The following is a 26,527-nucleotide window of genomic DNA, read 5'->3' as shown; positions in this document are numbered from 1 at the left end:
GGTGGGAAAAAGTGTTGCAAAAGGGGGAAACGACAGGTGAAATCTTAGGCGTCGAATATTTATATCGTGTAACGTAGGTAGTATTTTGATACTGTAGAAAAGTTGGATTTGGTTTTGTTGCGACCATTGGGAAGATAAATAGTCGGAGCTTATTAATAATTTCACAGTAGGTGTCTTCCTTTCGTCGAGGTATGTTCATTTTTCCATAGCTTGCTGTCTCATTACCTTACTTTGAACGGAACTTAGTATCTATTCTTCACAAAGCAGCAGGACCTTTCGTCGAATATCGGTTGGTGTGTTTTCTTCGAAACGCAACCTTCCGTCCATTCTATTGTAACCGGCAGATCTTTTGGACGGTTTTCAGTTGGTGTGTTCCCTTCTTCGAGGTAGGTTCATTTTTTCATAGCTTGCTGTCTCGTTACCTTACTTCGGACGGAACTTAGTATCTATTCTTTACAAACCCACAGGACCTTCGTCGAATATCGGTTGGTGTGTTTTCTTCAAAACGCAACCTTCCGTCCATTCTATTGTAACCGGCTGATCTTTCGGACGGTTTTCAGTTGGTGTGTTCCCTTCTTCGAGGTAGGTTCATTTTTTCACAGCTTGCTGTCTCGTTACCTTACTTCGGACGGAACTTAGTATCAATTTTTTCTTACTAGCAGGAACTTCGGGCCTTAGTTGAGTTGAAATATACAAACGGCGTTCAAGTTAACGTGTTTTGCGAGGTTGGTTAAGTTTATTGTACATGATTAATTGGGGTTGTTTTTATATTTATATATTTTAAAATTTACAGAAGAATTCATCATGTCTAGGGGCTATTGCTTTTCAGGAAGTTTTCATATCGACGAAAGTGACATAATTTCAACTGCATTAAAGGCGAATTTCGACTGGTCTATCACCAGACGTGTCAAGAATGTAAACGGGAATGACGTTTTTCGGGCGATATTTCGCGGGAAACTACAGAAAACGATAAGTGCTGTGAAATCTCTATTTCCCAATACAGCGGACATCGCATTTTGTAAGGAGCCATCTGTAGAGTACATTGACTTGTTGAATTCGGTCAATGGTGTTGGCGAAGCCGAAGAAGTAGGGGAGCACCCTTCCTTTAAGAGGCCGAAATTTAACGCTCTTGTAGAGTTGGCGGATGATCGTTATGACAACGCGGTAGAAATCTTGAAATTTCTGGAGCGACAAGACTTGCCGCAGTTTATTAGTCGGAAGCGCTCGCTGAGCGAATTTTTTTTTTCCAAAAATACGCCTTGCCTGATAAATCCAAGTTTGAATTGAAAGATTTTAATGTGGCAGCGATACCGGCGAAGGTTTTGAAGAAACGAGTTCAGGTGTTAATTGGTCCAACTGGGTATGGTAAAACTGAGTTTGCCCTTGCCCACGGCCAAAAACCAGTAATTATCCGCCACAAAGACGATTGGCGAAAGATTAGAGCAGGCGTGACCGACTTGGTTCTAATTGACGATGTTGGAACCGAATGTTGGACCGCTCAAGATTTCCTAAAGATCCTTAACGTCGACCGAGACGTTACCTGTGATGTAAAGTACAGTAGTGTCAACTTTGGTAGTGGAATTGCCCGACTTATTTGTTGTAACTCCGAAGATCTCTTATGGCCGAAGGGGATGAAACCCGAGACAAAAGCGGCGTGTCTGCGACGAATAAATTTACATAAATTGGACCAGCCGCTTTTTTCTCGGGTTGAAAACGACCTTGATTCGGGAGAGTCTTCGGATGACTATGAAGGGTTTTCGTTAACCAAAATTGGCGAATCATCATCAAATGGAGGCGGAGACAACACCAGTTAACCGAAGTCCGTCAAATTCGTTGCTTCGTGGCTTAATAGCGACGATGAAGAGATGGAGCGGGCAATCTCCAATATAAATAAATCGTACGCTGAAGTTTTAGCGGCGGACGAAGAACAAAATGAAAAAAGAGGATCGTCGTTATCGCCCCCATGCAAAAAAATGTGTCCTTCTACCCCTGAAACGAGTGGTAAGGGCGTCGGAGATGGTAAGAGAGCCGGGAAAAAATATTTTCACAGTGGCACGGATGGCACGCAAGGAATTCAAAAATGGCCAAAAAGTGCAACTTTTCCGATTTCTTAAGTGGCACGGATGTCACACACGGAAAATAATTATCGCTTATTCAGGGTTTTAAGATTTCTAAAGTGGCACGGATGGCACGCACGACAAAAACAATATCGGTTTTTAAGGGTTTTTCGAGTTATAAAGTGGCACGGATGGCGGAAATATCGTCATTTTCGGGGATTAAGACCTTCAACGGCCAATTTTTTGGCGTATTTTCCCCCCACCCGAAACCCCAAATTAGACCTTTAAGTATTAATTTAATACCAAGTGGCACGACCGCGTTGCATATATACGCCGCGGTCATGCCACTTAATTTAACTAACTAAAATTACAGTGGCACGACCGCGTTGCTTATAAGTTGGTATGTCTACCATCTTCAGGGTTTTTCCATGTAGAGGTAGACGTGGGGGACGGCACCGGAAGTCCCCGCTTCCTTCCCCCCGTCAAAGGGGGGCGTAACCTAAAAAAGGGCACTCCCGCCAGATGGCGCGCGCGATTACCACGCGGTGACCACGCCGCGCGTGTACTTCGCGCTGATTGGCTGGTGTCTTGGCGCGAAATTGTTTAAAGGAATTCCCAGGCTCGCCTCCGTCGCTTTTCTCCGCGTTTATCTCTCTCCATTGTTAACGCTGTGACAGGTTTTGATGGATTTAGAACAGGTGTTATTCTGTGTAGAAAGTACGAGGATACCCCGTTGCTATGGTAGCTTCGGCCCGACGTTTAAGAGTATTTTATCAGCAAACTTAGCGGCGCAAATACCTTTAGTGACAATACACGTACTGAGAGAATCGCAAACACCTATTAATTATGTCATATTTCTCGAATTAGTCTGTCAAATTGAGGTCGCGCGATTTTTATTTGCTTGTAGCGAAATTACGAAAAATGGCCGGGTTAGTGAACAATTCTTTCGCAGATACTCGGGGAATGCGTGATCTTGTAGCTATATCACGAGTAATAAGCATTTTTTGGCGGGAATTTAACATGACAAAGGCTTTGTAGCGGCTTCGTCTGTTATTATAAGATGTCGGAATCGTATAAGACGCTACGTGAGTTTCGGGAGAGCTGTTCCGACTTTAACTCAAATGACCGACTGAAAAATCATTCGAGTTCCCTGTACTATTATGACTATATTAACTAAAAACGCATCTGTTGAGAACAAACAGGTATTTAATAACACTTTTCGGTTATTGCAAACGGAGCTCCACTTTTCGGGAACTTACAAACTCTAATTATATTTCAAATCTAAAGATCGTTGGGTTTTCTTTTTATTTACGCTCGAAAGAGCGCGCGATTTAAAGGAGTGAATTTCAAATCACGCGTCTGACGCCGTTAATTTCCTTCAATATATATTACATTGGTTATAGGTCTATATTCTGTTATATAAATGTGTTAAAATTATATATTTTTTCTATACCAACAGTTTTTGCTCTTTTTACATAATAAATTTTGACAGCGTTACATTTTTAAAATCAATAATACCAATAAAACTAATTATACTATTTAATGCGCGATAATTTTCAACACTCCCCCCAAAATAATTCTATACATTAGTATTATTTTACTCTTTTTTTACACCGTAGCGCATTAATCATTAATTTCTAAAGCGTATAGGAGCGATATCGGTCGTCTTATAATGTTTCCATTTGGGACTCTGACTAAACACGATCTAATTTTCCCATCGCGACCCCTTTGTGTTTCAGTTATCACTCCCAATTTCCACATGTGTTTGGGATATTTCTCTTCGTGTACCAGTACTACGTCAGTTTCCTTTATTGACGATTCTTTTCGCACTCCACTGTCGTAATGCGCTGAGCGCAATTCAAGTAGATATTCTTTCCTCCACCGATTCCATAACATATCGAAAAGCGCACTTCTATGTCGCTCCCGTCGGGTCATTTCTAATTGATTTCTCGGTATTTCTATTTCTCTACCTCGCTGAGACGGTAGACACGTTAAACGTTTTCCGGTTAAAAATGGGCAGGGGTTAATGGTGATGGTTCTTCAGCATGACTGGGTACGTATGTAATCGGTCTAGAATTAATCATTGCTTCAGTTTCTGCGAGACTTGTTTCCATTTCTTGATACGTTAACGCTGCACGACCCAGAATTTTCCTTAAAGTTGTTTTTGTAGAGCGAACTAATCTTTCCCACCATCCACCCCACCACGCTGCTCTTTCAGCTATGTAGCGCCATCGAATACCCTTGTTGGCAAAGAACTCTTGAGTTTCAGTACTCTTCATATTTTTCCATAGCAATCGTAAATCCTCTTCAGCTCGTCGAAAAGTTCTCGCGTTGTCCGAATAGACTATACGAGGTATTCCTCGTCTGGCGATAATACGTCGAAAGGCCAACAAAAATTGATGAGTATTTTGTAACGGCACAAGTTCCAAATGGATGGCTCTTGTTACTGCGCCCGTACACAGACAAATATAACATTTCTCCAGATTTCTATTCATCTTCACGAATAGTGGTCCGGCGAAATCTAAACCAATTATTTCGAAAGGTGGAGACTCTTGGATTCTCTCCCTAGGAAGTGGAGCTGTTGGGGCTTCACCTGGTTTGGATCTCAATCTCCTACAAAGCATGCACCCTTCGACAACAGATTTTGCCAATTGCCGACTGCAAATACACCAATATCAACCTCTCGCTTGTGTTAATGTATTTTGTACTCCCGAATGAAGAACTTCGATGTGGCTTCTAATCATTAACAACTTCGACAAGTCTTGTTTGTACGGAAGAATTATAGGGTGTTTATCATCTTCACTTAAATCAGCTTGTTCGAGGCGTCCACCGACACATAACAGACCATTCCTTAAAATCGGTCGTAGCTTCATGATATTAGATTCCTTGGGAATCGCTTGGTCCCTTTTCAAAGATTCTAATTCTGATCCGTACTCCAAGATTTGAACATTTTTAATCCATATTTGTTCCACTTCTCGTATTTCATCGACCCCGATGGGCCCCGAGTTGACTTCTCTCCTCCTGATTTTGTTCACATATCGTAAAACGAAAGCAGTTATTCTGAACACCTTGTTTACATCGCTGTACCTTTTTAACTGCAATATATTGTGGATTCCATTAATTGTTTCACGGTGAATCGTGAGGACTGTCTTTCTCTTCTCAAAATCAATCTCTTCAATAGGATCTGCCTTAATTTTCTTTTCTTCAATTGTAGGCCATGTAAATTCTTCCTTTAAAATCCACTTCGGACCATTCCACCATCTATCACTTTCAACTAACTCAGTTGCCCTTAATCCACGAGTCAGAAAGTCCGCTGGATTATCTGTACCGGGACAATATCGCCATTCCTTGGCCCTAGTTATGTTTTGAATTTCTGCTACACGATTTTGTACGAACGGTTTCCAAGTTTTAGGTGATTTCTTCAGCCATGAGAGCGCGACCATAGAATCTGACCAATAGACAACCGGTATTTCTTCGATCTTCAAAGCGGCCTTTACGTTTTTTGCGAGTCGAGATCCCAACAAGCAACCCATTAATTCCAACCGAGGAAGAGATAATTTTTGTTTCATTGGTGCCACTCTTGCCTTTGACGTCTAAAATGACGTTCCAACCCTTCCAGTTTTTGTTTCATAACGAAAATACACCACACTGCCATACGCCTTTTGACTGGCATCGCAAAACACGTGTAATTCTTTCCATCAAGGTGGATTTTTCGAACTGTGGCTACTTCTTGGCACCACGCTTGGAACTTGTTGTTCAGACTTTCTGGTAGTGGTTGATCCCATTCAAAAGGAGGATCCCATAGTTCTTGGAACAGTAATTTGGCGCGTATCGTGTACGGCGCTAACATTCCGAGAGGATCAAATATTTGAGCAACTGCATTCAGTACGTGGCGTTTCGTTCCCTTAGTATTTTGTAAAATTTCTGCCAATTTGGATAGATCAAACGAAAAACTGTCCCTTTCTGGGTTCCAAAGCAGTCCTAAGATTTTCTGCTCGACGTTGGTTTCGTGTTCGATTTTTGTATTTTCGTTCGAATCTGCCGCTTTACTTCCCCAATTTTCCTGTAATTCGTTGGAGTTTGATTTCCATTTTCGAAGGTTCATATTAGCTTCTTTCATTATTTGCAAAGCTGCGTTCGACAATTCGTAGGCGCCTTCGACATTTTCCGCACCAGAGAGATAGTCGTCCACGTACAAATCTTGATCTAGTGAACGAACAACTTCGGTTTCATCACCTTTGTATTTTGCAATATGCACTTTAATCGTAGCTGCCAACAGAAACGGACTGGCCAAAACGCCGAATGGAACTCTTGTCATCTGAAGTATTCGAAAATCGTCTCTTCGAAACCCTCCATCTTCGTGGATTTTCACCCATAAGAATCTCACTGCGCTCCTATCTTCTTTAGAGAGGCCGACCTGAAGAAATGCCTTTTCGATATCAGCAGTGATGGCGACTCGATGGCTTCGAAAACGAATAATGAGCTTCAACAGATCCGGATTTAAGTTTGGTCCGCTCGATACGCAATTGTTTAATGACGATGAACCCTTGACGTGTTACGATGCATCAAATACGACCCTTAATTTTGTGGTCGCACTGGCTTCGCGTTTAACACCGTGATGTGGCATGTAATATGTACCGACTTCACTTGTGCCTTCACCAGGTAAAACCTCTTCGACTACGCCTAGCTGAATTTGTTCTTCAACAATTTTCCGGTAGTCTTCAAAATATACTGGATCTCTTGAAAATCGCTCCAGAAGATGTCTAATTCGCCTGGTGGCCACCGATTTATTATCTGGTAGAATTTCTTTAGCAACAATCCAGGGAAATTTCACTTCATATCTTCCTTCTACGAAGATGATCTCATTTTTAAACCTGTTCATTATTTCGACTTCACTTCCAGTTTGATTTTCATCGTTGTTGATGCCTAGCGATTCAATTTCCCAAAAGGATTTTAACGTTTTGGCCACTTCCGATTCGTGGAGGCCTGTTTTCATCACAGTAATTCGGTTTGTATTTACACTGATTAAATTTGACGTTGTGGGACCTTGGATAGCCCATCCTAATTTCGTTTCAATCGCAACTAACGAATTAGTCAATCGCTCGAATTTTCCAGTAACTACCTCATAGTAGGAATCTGCTCCAATCAAAATACCTATGCTTGATAGAGCAGGTGTCGTTTCGTTTGGCTCGTCCGCCAGTTGATATACCTTCGATTCCACGAGATCCTTAATTTCTTCACATTTTAAGAGCGAAAGAGCGTTACATAAATACGGGATTTCTATGGCCGTTATAGCGATCACTTCTCTTGGATCTTTCACATTCTGTAAATTCACTCTAATGATTCTTCGATTTGATTTTGTGGGGTTTTCGTTACCGAAGTTCTGGATTTCGATTACTTGCTGCCCCACCACTGGCAGTTTCAGTCTTCGCGCCACGTCTTCTCTTATAAAAGACGCTTGGCTTCCTGTGTCCAACAGACATCTTACTACCTGAGATTCTCCGTTGTTATTCGGGCCCTTTACTGTGGCTTTAGCAGTTTGTAGAAATACCGTTTTCTGGCAATCTATCAGAGAAACCACCTTAACTGACGTTTCATCTTGAACTCCTTTAATTTGTGTTTGCGATTGTGTCTTCTTGTTCACTTTGTTCTATTCGCATATTGCAACGTTGTGTCTTCGTTTACAAATTTTACAAGGATGGAACCCAGATCGACAGTTTTTCATTCGATGGCCCACCTTCATGCAAATGTAGCATCTGTTCGAATCTTTCAAAAACTTCAATTTGTCTTCTAAGTCCATTTTTGCGCAATTGATCGCGGAATGAGTGTTGTTCTTACAGAAAATGCAGTAGGGTCCTCGTTGTGATACGTTGGTTTGTAGCGCTGTTGCACTCGCGATGATTTCATCTTCGCGTTTTTCTTTATAAAACTTCTTCGCAGTGTCCTGTTTACGTAATTCCTTCACTTGAGTAGGTTTGGCACTTTCTGTTAACATAGCGCTATTCTCTCTACCTTCAACTTCTTTTTGAAAAAAAAGCCATTACCTCGCTTATATCCCACTCTGAATTTCTACCCTTGTTCATGCTATACTTTAAACGAATCTCGTCAGGCAGTCGACCGAGAATTATGGGACACTCCATTTGCTTCGATATCGACTCCCAACGCCATTAAACTTCTAATATTAGACTCACAAGTATCATACAACATTCTAAGAGCTGACAAATCATTACAATTATACACTGACTCTATAGAGTGAAGTCTTTTCATGAGCTTGTGTACAATCATGTCTTTACGTTCGTATCTTTCTCTTAATATTCTCACAGCGACATCGTAGTTTACGGCCGACGCCTTTATGCCTCCCAAAGCACTTTTGGATTCTCCCTCCAAATACGAAAGTAGATAATTAAACTTTTCTACCTTATTTAAAGTTGTTCTTTCACCAATCGTCGACTGAAATTGAGACCAGAAGCAAGGCCACTCGGTTATCTCTCCACTGAACTTGGTGATGACGAGAGTAGGAAGTCTTGTCTGATTTCTCGAAGCTGTAATTGCTGTTGAGTCGACTGATGTGGCATCCGAATCGTCGTCCGAGCTCGATGATACCTCAGTTCTTCGTCCTTTTAGCGATCTCCGAACCTTATTCTTGATAAGAATGATTTGGTCCTGACATTCGTGGCACTCCTTCGCTTCCAGTTCAATTTCTCCCTCACTAGCTGTCGTCATCAACGCCGCTATTTTCTCGTCGACTTTAAGAAGGGCCTTTTCTTTCTGTTCAAGTAGGGCTTGTTGGTCTTCGAATTCGTCGCGTGATGCACCATCTTGTAGTAATGATTTAAGCTTATTTATGATTTTTGTCTCGAGTAACTTTCCGGAACGTCTTTGCTACGGCAAGCTCTGCCATTTCGTCGCCGTCAACTGTTGATCTTGTCGTCAACTATATACTTGTACCACGGTTATTGTTCCCGGGTTTATTTGAGTATCAACAAACTTAGCAAATACCTTTAGATTGTTTCAATGTTAAATTCGTTAACCTCGCATGGTTTAAAAGTTCTCCACTTAAATATACGAAGTTTGAGAAAAAACTTTGACCAATTTTGTGTTTAATCACAATCAATTAACATATCATTAGATGTAATTATACTAACTGAAACTTTTCAAATTATGGAAAATAATGAATTCTACATAAATGGTTATAATTACTGTTTTACAAAAATGTGTTAAAACCGAAACGGTGGCATAGTTATTTCCGTAAAAAATGATTTAAGTTTTGTTGAGAATATATTTACGATAGCCGAAGCAACTATCAAAAGTATCGACGTCAAATTAACTAATAATAAAATTTACAGGATTATAGAATGTTACCGATCTCCTAGTAACAGTGCTCTAGAATTTATTAGTAATATGAATTCCTAATTGTCTTATTATACGAATATTGAAAATTTAATTTGGGCTGGAGATATAAATATAGATCTTTTATTGCCACGCTAGAAAATATTTACTGAGTACCTAAACGTACTACACGAAAACGGCTTTTTTCCATGTATAAATAACCCTACTCGAGTAACTTCCACTACTAAAAACCTGTATTGACCACTTTTTCATTAAGCAAAACGTAAAAAATGAAGTGTTATCCACTACTCATATAGTTAATATTACAGACCACTACCCAATTTATATTAGTATCCCTAACGTACGCGAAACAAATAAACTAAATATTTCAAAAGAATTTATCGAAATTGATTATGAAATTTTAACCAAAAATATCGAAAAAGAAACGTTGAACTCAATTTTTGAAGAAAACGACCCTAATGAAGCCTCTTAACTATTTGTTGATGTATTAAAAAACATATTGATCTAACGTCAAAAAAACGACATATTTCTTTCTCTCATAAAAATAAATAAAACCTTCGATAACAAATTCAATAATTGTATCGATAAGGAAAAGAGATGCATTAGCTAAGCGTATTAAAAAAGAACCATTTAACGTTGCATTAAATTTTTTGCTAAAGATAACTTAACGACTAATCTAAATGCATCCTCTAACACAGACCCAACTGAAAATAATACCAGGTCTTTTTTCTCGCCGGTTATTCCGAATGATATAAAAATAATAATTGCATCGTTTAAAAATTCTAATTCTAATGGCCACCTTAAAAAACTAAACCCGTACATAGTAACTCCCTTATCTCATATTATAAATTTATCATTAACCTCGGGAATTTCCCCAGATATATTTAAAAAAGCAATAATTATACCAAAATTCAAATCAGGAGACAAAACAGAAGTGGGAAACTACCGCCCTATTGCCCTTCTTAGTAACATTTCTAAAATATTTGAAAAAGTTATAAAAAATCAGTTAGTTAACTTCCTGGAGAGCTCAAAATATTTATCGAAAAATCAATAAGGTTTTAGAAAAGGTCTAAGTACTAGCTAACAGAAATGCTATATAAAACTATTGATCAAAACGTAAAATCTATTGGCGTGTTTTTGGACTTAAAAAAGGCATTCGATACTGTATCCCACCCTATATTAATACAGAAATTAGAAAAAGCTTGTAACGTGGAATTGTATTAGATTGGTTTAGAAGTAATTTACTCGAGAGATATACAATAGTTAAAATAAATAATACCATAAGTAACTCACCAGTAATGAAATTTGGTATACCTCAAGGTACAATTATTGGCCCGATATTGTTTTTAATATACATAAATAATTTATGTAACATCGAAATTGATGAGAAACTCGTATCGTTTGCGGATGATACTGCGGAAGCAGTTGGGCAGAAGTTTTTTCCAAGACACAAAGGGCTCTAAATAGAGTTTATATGAAACTTAAGGAAAATTTATTAATACTCAACATAAATAAAACTAATTACATTTGTTTCTCCTCGAGAACGACTATAGATTTGGTAAATTAATTAAAAATTCACGAAAATAATAATTGTAGAAACTGCACTGGAAAATGTTTAAAGTTAGAAAGAGTAAATAAACTAAAATATCTGGGGGTAATAATAGACAGTAATCTAAAGTGGAATGGACATGTGACCTATATCACTAATAAAATTCGACTATGTATAAATTCCGTGAAATTAAAAACTTTCTAGAAATACCGTGGTTAAAAACAGTATATTACGCCCTAATTCAATCAATTATATCATACGGAATAATCGGCTGGGGTGGTACTTATGATACTACAATCGTACCATTAGAAATATTACAAAGAAAAATTCTACGCATATGTACGAAATTATTATTACCCAAATCAATTACTTTATGATGAATTAAAAGTTTTTCATGTCATTACATTTATTAGTTTGAATAAATCTTGGTAATATTTTAAACAATTTTATATCCCTATTACAAATTGCTTATCAAAAAATTGTTATTAATTTTTTTATTTTCATGTAATAACATTTTCTTGCCATTACACATCGCATGGGATAATATTTTTTTCTCAGAAATCAACACCTAAAAATGTGTTATTAATGATTGTAGAAGTGATATCGGAATAACTTAAATTATTAGCTGCATTTAGGAAATTCATTTCCACTCGTTCATCCCACGTTAACATTAAACAACCGTGTTGGATTTGGGATGGATGATCAATTTCGCAACCGTTACACTTTTTTCGTATATAATCCTCTGAGAAGGTGTACGACTACCACATTATTGCAATTACAGTAACGTTACCTTAACTTATTTAATAGCACAATGATAAGTGAATCTGAAAGACACGTATCAAACGTCAGTCCAACATTGAGACATGTGACTTTCATTAGATCGAAGTAAATCTGAAAGACTCAAAGGTCGACACATTCCGGGTATAAAAGCCACAAAGAACCTTCAAAGAAAATGATTAAAACCCCAGACGCGAACTATAAAATCTATTTGCGACTTCACGAACGGTGGTGTTTGTTTTCAGGGAAGGGATGAACGTTTTCCTAATTTCCCCGATAAAGGCGGTCGCTGTTACCCCCTATTGCTCGATACGTCTCGGGCGGGTAAACGGTGATTCTGTTATTACACTATCGGAATTTGAACTTAAACAAGTGTGGATGGATCGAGAGCGAATTACAACATTTTTCGAAAGCGAATCCACACCACCGTCCTCGTGGTTTTTAGAGGACTCGAATACAAGGAAAATTTACTTAAGTATTTATCAAGGTCGAAGAATATTGAACATCCGAGAAATGGTACGCGGGGTGGGGGTGAAATACGGAACGTTTTTCCCCACCAAGGTTGGGTTCGCCTTCTACGTTTATACATGGAAAGCGTTTGTCAACAAGTACGATGAGGTTATAGGGTGCCTCAATGAGGTTAAACGTGTTTACGGTGAAATAAAACTTGCCGCAATAAGTCGAATTAAGGGTTATATACGAAAAAAGTGTAACGGTTGCGAAATTGATCATCTATCCCTAATCCAACACGATTTTTTAATGTTAACGTGGGATGAACGAGTAGAAATGAATTTTCTAAATCCAGCTAATAATCTAAGTTATTCCGATATCTCTTCTACAATCATTAATAACACATTTTTAGGTGTTGATTTCTGTGAAAAAATATTATACCATGTGATGAGTAATGGCAAGAAAATGTTATTACATGAAAATAAAAAAATTAATAACAATTATTTGATAAGCAATTTGTAATAGGGATATAAAATTGTTTAAAATATTAACAAGATTTATTCAAACTAATAAATGTAATGACATGAAAAAACCCCAAGATTTATTCAAAAACTAAAAAATGTTTTTTAATACATTTTCAAACAGTGTAAATGAAAATCCCCATTACATTTCCGTTATAATAGTTTAATGTATACGTAACCGATTTATGTACGTGAGGCATTGTTAGATTAACTTTACACCTTATCGGAGTAATACGCGATGCTTACAACGTATGACCTGAAATAACAAATAAGTGTAACACTTACTAGTACACTTAGACTTGAAATTTGTTTCGACAATGACATTTTTTTAAATAGAACGTCCAGGGCATTCATTCGTTTTTATCGTTAAAGATTTTTCGTGCAACCAACACCTTAACATTTTAACAATCTACAACCATTTAACATCTTATTTTCTTAAATAAAACCAGAGAAGATAACCATGAAAATTTAAAAATGGTGGTATAGCAATCAATTGAATACAGCCCGTTTATTCAATAGTCAAATTTATCATCTTTTGTTACACTTTATCAAAAATGTTTGCCTTTTTTATTTTAGGGCCTAGATAGCGAGCATGTTTTTTGACCGATCGTTTTATAATATCTTGGACTAAATATATTTCCTACTTCTACATATCTGTTGTTGTAAGTTTTAGTCAAGTCGATAAGTTGTTTTTGTTTGAAAGGGTATAATAAAATTTATTTAGCAGAAAAACTTTAAATTCATCATATAGTAATTGATTTGGGTAATAATAATTTCGTACATATGCGTAGAATTTTTCTTTGTAATATTGCTAATGGTACGATTGTAGTATCATATGTACCACCCCAGCCGATTATTCCGTATGATATAATTGATTGAATTAGGGCGTAATATACTGTTTTTAACCACGGTATTTCTCGAAAGTTTTTAATTTCACGGAATTTATACGTAATCGAATTTTATTAGTGATATAGGTCACATGTCCATTCCACTTTAGATTACTGTCTATTATTACCCCCAGATATTTTAGTTTATTTACTCTTTCTAACTTTAAACATTTTCCAGTGCAGTTTCTACAATTATTATTTTCGTGAATTTTTAATTAATGTAACAAATCTATAGTCATTCTCGAGGAGAAACAAATGTAATTAGTTTTATTTTTGTTGAGTGTTAATAAATTTTCCTTAAGTTTCATATAAACTCTATTTAGAGCCCTTTGTGTCTTGGAAAAAACTTCTGCCCAACTGCTTCCGCAGTATCATCCGCAAACGATACGAGTTTCTCATCAATTTCGATGTTACATAAATTATTTATGTATATTAAAAACAATATCGGGCCAATAATTGTACCTTAAGGTATACCAAATTTAATTACTAGTGAGTTACTTATGGTATTATTTATTTTAACTATTGTATATCTCTCGATTAAATAACTTCTAAACCAATCTAATGCAATTCCACGTATACAAGCTTTTTCTAATTTCTGTATTAATATAGGGTGGGAGACAGTATCGAATGCCTTTTTTAAGTCCAAAAACACGCCAATAGATTTAACATTTTGATCAAGTTTTATATAGCATTTCTATTAGCTCAAAAATAGCGTCGCTAGTACTAAGACCTTTTCTAAAACCGTATTGATTTTTCGATAAATATTTTGAGCTCACCAGGAAGTTAATTAACTGATTTTTTATAACTTTTTCAAATATTTTAGAAATGTTACTAAGAAGGGCAATAGGGCGGTAGTTTCCCACTTCTGTTTTGTCTCCTGATTTGAATATTGGTATAATTATTGCTTTTTTAAATATATCTGGGAAAATTCCCGAGGTTAATGATAAATTTATAATATGAGATAAGGGAGTTACTATGTACGGGTTTAGTTTTTTAAGGTGGCCATTAGAATTAGAATTTTTAAACGATGCAATTATTATTTTTATATCATTCGGAATAACCGGCGAGAAAAAAGACCTGGTATTATTTTCAGTTGGGTCTGTGTTAGAGGATGCATTTAGATTAGTCGTTTGTTATATTTAGAAAAAAATTTAATGCAACGTTAAATGGTTCTTTTTTAATACGCTTAGCTAATGCATCTCTTTTCCTTATCGATGGTTTTATTTATTTTTATGAGAGAAAGAAATATGTCGTTTTTTTGACGTTAGATCAATATGTTTTTTAATACATCAACAAATAGTTAAGAGGCTTCATTAGGGTCGTTTTCTTCAAAAACTGAGTTCCACGTTTCTTTTTCGATATTTTTGGTTAAAATTTCATAATCAATTTCGATAAATTCTTTTGAAATATTTAGTTTATTTGTTTCGCGTATGTTAGGGATACTAATATAAATTGGGTAGTGGTCTGTAATATTAACTATATGAGTAGTGGATAACACTTCATTTTTTACGTTTTGCTTAATGAAAAAGTGGTCAATACAGGTTTTTAGTAGTGGAAGTTACTCGAGTAGGGTTATTTATACATGGAAAAAAGCCGTTTTCGTGTAGTACGTTTAGGTACTCAGTAAATATTTTCTAGCGTGGCAATAAAAGATCTATATTTATATCTCCAGCCCAAATTAAATTTTCAATATTCGTATAATAAGACAATTAGGAATTCATATTACTAATAAATTCTAGAGCACTGTTACTAGGAGATCGGTAACATTCTATAATCCTGTAAATTTTATAATTAGTTAATTTGACGTCGATACTTTTGATAGTTGCTTCGGCTATCGTAAATACATTCTCAACAAAACTTAAATCTTTTTTTACGGAAATAACTATGGCACCGTTTCGATTTTAACAGATTTTTGTAAAACAGTAATTATAACCATTTATGTAGAACTCATTATTTTCCATAATTTGAAAAGTTTCAGTTAGTATAATTACATCTAATGATGTTAATTGATTGTGATTAAACACAAAATTGGTCAAAGTTTTTTCTCAAACTTCGTATATTTAGGTGAAGACTTTTAAACCATGCGAGGTTAACGAATTTAAAATTGAAACAATCTAATGGTATTTGCTAAGTTTGTTGATACTCAAATAAACGTCGCGCCGAAGTCACCGTAGCAACGGGGGGGATCTCCGCTCAACACCTGCTCTTAATCCTTCAAAACCTGTTAACAATGGAGATAAACGCAGAGAGAGAGAGAGATAGTTCGCGGTAATCAGAGGAGCGCTAACGGCGTGGAGAGAGATAGTTCGCGGTAATCAGATTCCTTTGCGTCCGACCTGTAAGAGAAAAACCAACCACATCGCGTTTTATACAAACTAGTTTCGCTTTGTTTTTGTTGTGGAATAATGACTTATAAAGAAAACAAGGACTATGAACTGATTAAACATATAAATAAAGAATTGAAAAAAATGAATCGTCAACTTGAAATGGATTTAATTGCACAAAGAATGGGATATTTTCAAAAAGAGCATAATTATCACGAAATTCTTTTGGAACGAGCCCCAAAAACTGGGTTCTTAAAGGCGATAGACGAGTTAGTGGTTTTTATTGATAGCGTGTTAAATGTTATTAACGACAGTTCCTTTGTGTCAACAACAAATGTTGTAAAATATTAATAAAGTTTTAAATTTAAATCAGAGTTTTTTATTTTAAACATAGAAGGATGTAAGATAATTTAAAAAAATGATAACAATTTTACAAACATATTTAATTTCAGGTTCAGAGTTGAAAATTATTTTATAGCATTGTATTATTCATTTGAGAGTTTTGTAAAGAAGTGTTATTATCAATTTTATTTAAATAAGCAACACATGGACGGTAAAAGTTGGTTTTTAGATGTAAACTAGATTAATTGTTAAAGAACTAAAACCCGTTTGGTTTGTTATTATACCAATGTAATTAGTTATTACGTTTATTTAAATTTCATGAGCGCGAACTGACCTTGTTTAATTTATATAAATATTTCGTATAGTGGCAATGTATTCAATATAAATTAGAAAGCTTTCCCTTGCGTCATTATTAAAAATTACGTGACGGTAATATATGATACATATGTCATAGTAATCAAGTTCAAGTCATCTAGGTACGTAACGATATAAAAATCCGCTAGGAACAACTTGTTTAAAAAGCGTTAAAAAATTGACGTAAATATGGTAAATTTCCAAAAAATAGCAAAGATGGCCACCCTACAGAACCCGTTTGAAAAGATGGCGGCCAAATCACGTGAATTTTCCAAATTACTAAGAGTTCATATAATAACCGCTAAAAGAGAGTTACAAACTTATGTTAAGCCTGTTGAAAATTATTGCGCATTAAATAGTATAATTAGTTTTATTGGTATTATTGATTTTAAAAATGTAACGCTGTCAAAATTTATTATGTAAAAAGAGCAAAAACTGTTGGTATAGAAAAAATATATAATTTTATATAAGATGGCGGCCAAATCACGTGAATTTTCCAAATTACTAAGAGTTCATATAATAACCGCTAAAAGAGTTACAAACTTATGTTAAGCCTTTGTCATGTTAAATTCCCGCCAAAAAATGCTTATTACTCGTGATATAGCTACAAGGTCACACATTGCCCGAGTCTCTGCGAAAGAATTGTTCACTAACCCGGCCATTTTTCAAGCGACGTAATAATTCAAGAAATATGACAGAATTAATAGGCGTTTGCGGTTCTCTCGGTATTGTCACTAAAGGTATTTGCTAAGTTTGTTGTTCCTCTAACAGCGCGCGGAGTAACCTAGCAACGGCGCACGAGTCTCCCCGTTAAACATCTGCTCGTAATCAATCAAAACCTGTCACCGCCTTAACAATGGAAAACGGGGACCGAGTATAGCGAACCTGGGAATTCCTATAAAGGAGTACTGACCCCTTTTAACGCCAAAACACCAACCAATCAGCGCCATTTTGAATAGTTTCGCGCCCGCCAATCAGCGTGCAGTACACCCGCCGCGTAGAAACCGCGTGGTCCCCGCGCCAGCCAATCAGCGCGAAGTACGCGCGCAACTCTGCGGAGGTCAATGACCCCGAGGGGAAGGAAAATGTAGACCCCCCGCCACCTGCTGGAAGGCGGAAGGAAGCGGGGACTTCCGGTGCCGATCCCCTTTCTACCTGTACATGAAAAACCCCGATGATGGTAGCACATCCTACTCAAATGGTTATTGGTAATATTGAAAACACCTGTTAATATGACTCATTCGTTAACCGTCACGCGATTATATTGTTCCTACCCCCCTTACCTTGCCAGTTTAAAAGAAATCGCGTAACGGTCAATTTCGCAGAAGCGACGAACACCTGAGTCACTCTCCCGGACGACTCAGAGACTCAAGAAGATCCGCAAGATGGTAGTTATGTTTTTGAAAACATTTTAAGCGAGATTAGTTTTCTAAACTCTATATGTCTTAGGCAGCCCGAGTAGACATTAAGCGAGATTATGACACTCCACCAACAGTTTTAGTGCAGTTGCCCGAAGTATACGATAGGAAATCGAAAATCGGCGAAGTAATTAAAAAAATTAAACCTCGACAATTATTGAACGAAAAAAGCGACGCTGGGGAAGGGGCTAAACAAGACCTAGAAAAATTAACAAAGAATACCACTTGGCACGATGTTGTATTAGAATTCTCCGAGCTCGGAGATTTGGGCATTAAAATAACGACCTTTGACCAAAAAATATATATTGATATAAGGCGTTACAACACGCACGTAGTATCCAGTCGTCTGCAACCGACAAAACAGGGTGTAAGCGTTTAACTAGAATCAGGACTCCAGCTTAAAGCAGCCTTAGAAGACGTCAAGGGCCAAGACGCCGTTTACCTAATTGAGGGCGATAAATTAGAAATTCGCCATAGCCAGGCCACCGGTCACACTTGCTTGACCAAAAATTCTGGTTCCTCATTTGCAAAATCGCTTACCCTATATGGAAGAAGAGATATTAACGACGAAATTTGTAAATTACAATGACTAAAGAAGCCATTCTCGATTTAAGTACCAGGTTTCGACCTGAGAACTTTTATTTAGTTACTAAAATTATCTCTCGGACTTCCAAAAAAATACAAATGTAAAACTTTAGAATTCAAGTGCGAGTTTAAAAACTTGGACGAACTCAATCACGCGCGAATAGAAACCCAATTAAACGAAATTTTCCAATCCTTATTAAACGAAATTAGCGATGAAAATCAGGGTTATAGTCGAATCAGAATAGCGGTCAGTTCGGACGAACTCGAAGAGCCCATTAATTTCTAATTTATGAACCTAAACGAGTTGACGGCCGATAGAATTTTAAGCGGTATGGAGCAGGTATCCCAGTCCCATAAGAATATATACTTTGAAGCCCCCCTAAAATTCGACATAATTCTTCTGCAAGACACCAATATGAGTGGTAGTCGAAAAAGTATTCGTAACAGGACTATTGAGTGCTTAGAAAATTATATTGAACAGGGCAATACCTTTATTCCGATTCGCAATTCTGATAATCTGTGCTTTGCCAGGGCTGTAGCTGTAGGAAAATGCCTCGCTGACTACCAAGAATTAAAAAATAAAGGCCAATCCAAAAATTTTAATATGAATGATCTAGATTACATTCGTAATGTCAACCATCCAAAACAAAAAAGCGACCTTTTCGTTACACAGATTGTCAAAATTTCCTCCAGGTCCTGTTGAAATAAAAGTGATTCCTAAATTCCAAAATGTCTTGCCAGATTATCAAATTATCTTACTTGATTCCGATTCCAATTTTGACCCCATTTATTTAGGCCACTTTCAACCCAAAAAATCTTTCTCCTTAAATTAGGAAACCACGTCCACGTAGTGAGGTCTTACGCCGCCATGGTTGGGTAAATAGGGTACTGCCCATTTTGTTTGAAAGTTTTTGGGAATATCAAAGAAAAAAAGAAACACAATTGCGAGCGTCCTGTTAGTTGTAAGCGTTGTCTCGACACGAATGTTTCCCATACCGAAGCTAGTCAACGTTGCGCCAGCTGCTTTAGATATTTTTCGGGGGATACGTGCTTCCAAAAGCATATAGAATTAGGCACGTGCGTCAAACTCAAACGTTGCCTGACTTGCGGGATAGAGTTTGAAGGGGACCACGTATGCGATTTGAAATGTCGCTATAGCAAAATTGAGCATCCGAAAAATTCGTGTTTTGTTCAACCTATAACTTTAACCAGAAAATTCCACCAGTATCCTTTACTTCGATTTTGAAACTTTAGTCGACAATGACGAGATCAAGCCCGTTCTCCTTATTACCGCTATGCTTACTCTGAAACGTACGATTACCGTACCTTTACCGGCTTTAATTGCGTCGAGACGTTTTTAGATTACTTTTTGGAGAGTCAGGTCGTTGCAAAAAAGGGCAAGACAAAATATTCAAAGGTCGAACCACTTTTTAAAAACATAACGTGCATTTCGCATTTTGGGTCTGGATTTGACAGTTTACTCGTATTAATAGGTATTCTGGCCCGGTCAATGACCCCCGAAGTTATCTTTAAAGGCTTCAAACTTCTCGCGATGTTTCTGCCCAAATCGAATATAAGATTTATAGATAGCTTTTCTTATTTTCCAGCCCCTCTCAGAAGCTTCTCCAAAACGTTTAATTTAAGCGAAAGCAAGGGTTTATTCCAGTATTCCTTCTTAAAAAAGACACCTTAGACTATATCGGTGCCGTACCTCAAAAATCCTTTTTCGAAGTAGATAAATTCACTCCCGACGAATTGGCAAATTTCGAAACTTGGTACGATGCCCAAAAAATTATCGTTTTAGATTTAAAAGAAATATTGACAAAGTACGCCATTGATGACGTCAAGCTGTTAGAGGGGTTTTGACCGGTTCGGAAATCTTTTTAGAGAAAAGGTCAATTTTGACGTTGTGGCGGGAAAAAGCGTGACTCTGCCAGGAGCTATAACCGATTTATTTTTGAGTCGGTATCTGAAACCAAATACCATAGCTATTATCCCGCCAGCTGGGTACAGGGGTAAGCATTCCGTTAAAGCTCTCAGATGGGCGGCTTACTTGGAGCAAAAATGCACGTAAAGTTTCAAACGGTGCGATCTTTGGAGGGTGAAAAGTTTTTAGCCCCCTACCACCCCGACATTTACAGCGCTGACCCTTTAATAATTGGGGATTTTTTCGGAGGTTTCTGGCACGGGTGTCCCAATCACACTGACCATAATGGGTACAATTACCAACTTAAAGAATCTAATATCAATAATTACTTAAAAACTCGACAAAATAGAGTTTTATCGTCAAAATTACCCCAAAGCGCGTTTAATTACCATATGGGAGTGTGAATGGGACGCTTGTTTAAAAGAAAACCCCGAAATAATTATTTTTGCGATGAACTGACTTTCTCCGACCTGATAAATTCGCGAAGCGCTCTGAGGGGCGGGTGTGTTGAATTTTTTTTACTGTAAATAGAATCCACCCCCGAGAGGCCTATTAAATTTTACGACTTAAACAGCATGTACCCCTCCGTCTCGATGTCCAAAAATTACCGCTACCCCAAAGGGCTCCCCGAAATCTTAACTAGCAACTTTAATTACGAACCCGATTTCTATTTCGGGCTTATCAAAGCGACTCTTCTCCCACCCCAAGATTTATATCTCCCCGTCTTGGGCTCCCCGATTGGCGATAAATTAATGTATGCAGAACGTGCGGCCTCTATAATCTAGCCGACTGCCGTCATACCAAGGTGGAACGCGCGATTACGGATACGTATACCACCCCTGAGTTTTATTTATCCCTTCAATATAATTATAAAGTTTTACAAATTCACGAAGTGCAGCATTATCGTGAAACTTTCGACTCCGAATTCCCCCTATTTGACGATTACGACAAGAGATTTTTATAAAATGAAAACCCAATACGCTGGTTTTTCTAAAAACGTTGACTCCTTAGAAGAAAAACAAAAATATATAAACGACTTTTGGGAACAGGACGGGATAAAAAAACCTAGATGAGGTTAGCTCTAATCCGGCTCTCAAAGCGCTTGGCAAGGTTTCCCTTAACCAGCTTTGGGGACGCCACCTAATTCAATTACGTCAAAATAATAGTTCTTTTATAAATTCCTACGCCGCCTTGGTTAAAATTTTATCTGATAAAACGAAAGAGCTGACCGATTTAAAACTCCTAGAAAGTGGAATGGCTCTCGTGACGACCAAAGATCACGAAAACCACGCCCCCGCTTATCATAAAGATTCCCCAACTGTGTACATTTTCGTCGCCTCATGTGGGCGTAATAAATTATATAATCTAATGGCTAAAATAGGGCCTAATTTTGCCTACGGCGATACGGACAGTTGTATTCTGATACACGATAAGAAATTAGATTTAACTTTATCAAGCAGCTTGGGCGGACTTACGGATGAATATCCTAATGACCCCATAAAAGCTTTCACCACGATAGCCCCCAAGGGTTACTCTATCTTGTTCGAATCGGGCAAAATTTTTACCAAGATAAAAGGTGCCACTCTTACTAAAAAAATCGGACCATCTTAAACTTTTACACGAAAAAGCAGTTGGCGCTCGAGAACCGCGAATTAAAATGCCGAGTCGAGATTCCCTTTAACGTGAAAAGACAATAAGTCGTGGGCTTTACATCGACGAAACGTATATTTTTCAAAGAATATACTTATATTCCCTACGGATATTCATGTCCCTCACACGCCTAAAATTTCAAACACCCCTGTACCTTTCTTTTGGCTGGCCCCAGGAAGTCGGGAAAAAGTCACTGGACCTTTAATCTCCTTAAAAATAAAAATTTAATGTTCGACAATCCACCCCAAAAATTTTATATTGCTACAATCTTTGGAACGATCAATTTGACGAATTAAAAACCCTCGTCCCCGAAATTGATTTCCATAAAGGGCTCTTAAGCGAAAAACCCGAAGATTTGTTTTACAAAAGACAAAACAACCTCTTGGTGCTAGACGACCTTTCGAGCGAGTGCTTAGACAACGCACTGGTATCCGAACTTTTTCACGTGTGTTCGCATCATCTGAATCTGAGTATTGTATTCTTATGCCAGAACGTCTTTGGTTAGGGCAGATTTTCGCGCGACATTTCGCTTAACGCCTCATTTATAGTCCTGTTCCGGAGTCCCCGTGATCCATCACAAATAAAACATTTAAGTCGACAGATTTTTCCGCATAACCCTAATTTTCTGAGCAACGATTATAATTACGTAACGTCGGATATGCCCTATTCTAACGTGGTTAGCAAAAAACTCCCGAATTTCTAAAAGTTAGAATGCCTAATTGAGGAAGGGCCGATGCTAGTATTTACCGAAAATTAACTTTTTTATTTTTATTTTTTGTATTATGTATTGTTTTATCATTACTAGATATTCTTTATTTTTGTTAGAGGAAAATGTACATTATTGTAATAATCAGAATATATAACGGAGTGTTTATTCGAATTTTACGTCATTCTGTAAAATGCCTATGCCTAGGTCAATTATAGAAAGCCGCCCGTATCTAACCCTATTGAAAAAGGCTTCCCCAAATCAAAGAAGATAGTTACTAAAGAACGCCACGCGAGATCAGGTCGGCTCGATCGCGAATTTTTCTCATATTTGCCGCGGAGCTTTACCCGTTGGCAAGAATAAACGACGATATAAAAAATTATTAGAAAATTAGGTCAAAGAGATCTCAGTGATAATTATCGACGAAGAATTCTAGTCTCGCAAACAAGCGGTTTTTGGGGGGCGATTATCGATTCGCTCATCCCGCCAATCTTGGGTCGTATAATTAATCAGGCGCGATGAAGAAATTTGTCTTGCTACCCGCTAATAGCTATTTCTCCGATACCGAAAAATTGCTAAATTTAATACAAGAACACATGAATAGTATTCATAACAAATGCATTCGAGACGGTTGTTAAGAAGAAAAACTACGATAATATATGGCAATGTTGGCGCGGTACCTCAGAATTAAAGACTACGACGGCGCTCCAGCCGTTCAAATAAAACCGGCCCCTTTGCCTCCTTCGACTACGTTAGCGCCGATACAGTTGCCACATAGTGCGATCTACCAGCCTCCCGCTGTACCTAACGTTTTATTCGGTAACCCGGCGCTCGCCTCGCCAAGTGTTTTTTTCCTCCCCAAACGCCAAATTAGTTCCATCAACTGTTGGCCACGCCACCCGTACAACAGGTGCAAAGAGCCGTCAACGTACAGCAACCTCTCCGCCAACTGGAAAAGGCTATTAACAGGCCCCTCCCAGAATCACCGATACATCGTGGAAATACTTAACGATGGCAAAGTGTCTCCGACATTTCGGGGTTGGACGAAAGTAAATCGCCCGATTACGCCCCTAAAACTTTAATTGCAGCCCCACCGCATCTCGTGACGTCACGAAATATTCCATGCAAGCCTGACTTTGCGAGTACTCCAGGCTACCAAAATGGGAAATGGAAGAACGGCGCCAGCAACGTTTTCACTCCACCCGCTCGAGCTGAGATACGTTAATCTCGAAGCGAAACGAGTCTAGACGAATATAGCACGCCAACTTTCAAAGACAGTAGCTACAAGCCCTCGGAATCAAGCCTTCGTAATACGACCGAACCTTGTTTCCTTGCCTTTCGTAGGACCGCTCCTGACAAGAAAAGAATTGCCAACCCGCCAAGGTCGCAAAGAAAGACGCCGGGCGTATTCTTCAGATCGTGAAATTAATGAATGGGAAAATTAATGTTTTTGTAAAAGAATGTTAATTAAAAACTATTGATTACAAAATCTGTTTTCGAGATTAAATAAATGTTAACACAATGCCAATAGCGAAATTATTTCGTTCATATATATTTCATTATTATAAATTTTTAAAATTTTGTTATAGCTTAAACCCGCAGACCTACTTAAACCCAGCAAACACAAATCTCCCTGGGACGTCCCAGTATGGTCCATAGAGCCCAGCTTGGTCCCGTCCAAAATTCGTCCTACGGGACGAATAACGGACGTCCCATTTTAGTCCTCATAGTACCAATTTCGCGGCATCCTATATTCAGCCCAATTGACGTCGCATGGATCTCCACTATTCGTCCGAAATGTTTCGTCCATCAATGCTATCTAGAGGTGCGTTTATCAGCAATTAATTTTAATTTGTTTCACCTGTATTTGTATTGATAATGATTAATGAACCACAAAATATTAATTGTATTAAGAATATTATTATTTAAATTTACGAGTTTATTTAACGTGAATTAATGAAATTACGTGTTAAATCAAGACTACTTAATTATTTATTTAATTTTATCTGTTCTTAATTTTTATATTTTTTATATTTTTATTTTCTAAATATTTATTTCCATTATTTTCATTTGATGAATTATTTCTACAATCACAGCCAATTACTGCGAAAAAAATGATCTAAGTTGGCCGAGCTAAAATCCTTTTAAAATATCTGGTAGCCCAGTTTGTAGTTTCTTTTGTACGACGCCATTACTCGATAGTTTGGAATCGGTCACCATAAAGTCCATAATGCGTTCTACACAAACGTTAAAGATTATAACATAGTATTGCTGATAATATATCATAAGAGTAAGTATTTTATTAAAAAAGTGTTTGATTTTTTTAATGATTTTAACTTGATTTTTTAATGTGTCTTTTACAGAGTTAGGAAGACATGTTTGATCAAAGTCTTATTTTGACTCGTTACCTTTATGGAGTATTCATCATCACTCTCACTGAATGGTGGACTTATAGCTCAAATGTGTTCCGTATGGTTTAGTGAATTTGTATTTCCAAAAGTAAGATTTGCAGTGTATTCTCCGAAAGTTAAGGAAGGTTCGCTGTTTTTAAAGTTCATTTTAGACCTGTACATGTTTCAATTTAACTTTTTAAGTTTTTTATTCATTACTCTCACTGAACGGTTCGCCTAAAGCTTTATTTTATACTGTGATATTTTATATAGTTAAATTGTAATTCCAGAAGTAAGATTTGGATAGATATTAAAATTAAGCTTCGAGAAACAGTAATTTCTAGAGTACATTTTTTATCCGATAATCTTAATTTTTTTAAGGAATAGTATTAAATGGCTTAGTTTTATTTTGCTTCTGATTTAAATATTAATTTTATTGTTTTTTTTACATTTGAATAAGGAAGGTTATTTAATTTTTTAATAGTTTAGTTCGAAATTTATTTTGCTATATAAAAATTAAATAACTATATAAGTTTTGTAATTTATATGTTAACTGCTAATACTTGAGTTTCCAACTTTCGAAAACCTAACGTTAAAATTTAATAACCTTATATAATAAATTTAAATTCTTAATTTTTATGCAGAGTTCGTGTTATTACAATCAAATTGTACACTTGTTGCTGAATTTTTCCATTATCTTTTATTTAATGTTTTGAATAAAATTATAATATCAAGTTTGGCTTTTTAAATTATTTGTTCAGAATACGATATCCAATGAACGTCCTAGTTTCATCCCTATTGAGCCATGATTGAACCAAATTAAAGGCCTAAAGACATCTAGGTTTTATAGAAAGACATCCAGGGGACGACCGCCGTAATCGCCGTTGGACGTCCGAAAACTCGTCCCCGGGACGTACTACGGCTACAGACAAACCGGACATTTGGACGTCCTTTAACGTCCAACCGACGTCAACCCCGGATTTTGGGATGCCCTACGGACGAAGGCAAGATCCGAGTGTGACGTCTATCGGATGTCCAAAGGACGTTTTTGTGTTTGCTGGGTTAACAGAAACGAAGCGACGTGCAAACCGCAAGTTTCTTGGTTCATATCTTGAATTATATTTTTATTATAAAACCATTTCTGAGCTTAATGATCCAATTTAAATCCGTAGACATCAAAATGTTGACCGAAAGAACAAAAAAATCTCCCGTGCGTTGTCCTTTCTTATTTTTAGCATTG

At 37.2% G+C, this 26,527-nt stretch overlaps 3 protein-coding genes across 3 annotated transcripts; all 3 read right to left on the bottom strand.

The window, feature by feature from the left end:
* Positions 1-4,063: 4,063 nt before the first annotated feature.
* LOC149926264 (uncharacterized) lies at positions 4,064-4,681 on the bottom strand. Its single transcript, XM_090161934.1, has one exon. It carries the CDS (start codon positions 4,679-4,681, stop codon positions 4,064-4,066), a length of 618 nt encoding a protein of 205 aa, XP_090018060.1.
* A 51-nt stretch (positions 4,682-4,732) lies between these two features.
* LOC149926263 (uncharacterized) lies at positions 4,733-5,590 on the bottom strand. Its single transcript, XM_090161933.1, has one exon. It carries the CDS (start codon positions 5,588-5,590, stop codon positions 4,733-4,735), a length of 858 nt encoding a protein of 285 aa, XP_090018059.1.
* Positions 5,591-5,622: 32 nt separating this feature from the next.
* On the bottom strand, positions 5,623-8,052 carry LOC149926262 (uncharacterized). The gene is made up of 3 exons (XM_090161932.1): positions 7,795-8,052; positions 6,617-7,707; positions 5,623-6,520 (listed from the first exon to the last, which is right to left on the bottom strand). The coding sequence occupies exons 1-3, from the start codon at positions 8,050-8,052 to the stop codon at positions 5,623-5,625; spliced, it is 2,247 nt and encodes a 748-aa protein (XP_090018058.1).
* Between the last annotated feature and the right edge of the window lie 18,475 nt (positions 8,053-26,527).

This window comes from Leiobunum rupestre, chromosome 10 (assembly GCF_980474605.1).
Source record: "Leiobunum rupestre chromosome 10, qqLeiRupe1.1.hap1, whole genome shotgun sequence".
NCBI lineage: Eukaryota > Metazoa > Arthropoda > Arachnida > Opiliones > Sclerosomatidae > Leiobunum > Leiobunum rupestre.
This window is presented reverse-complemented; position numbering and strand designations above follow the sequence as displayed.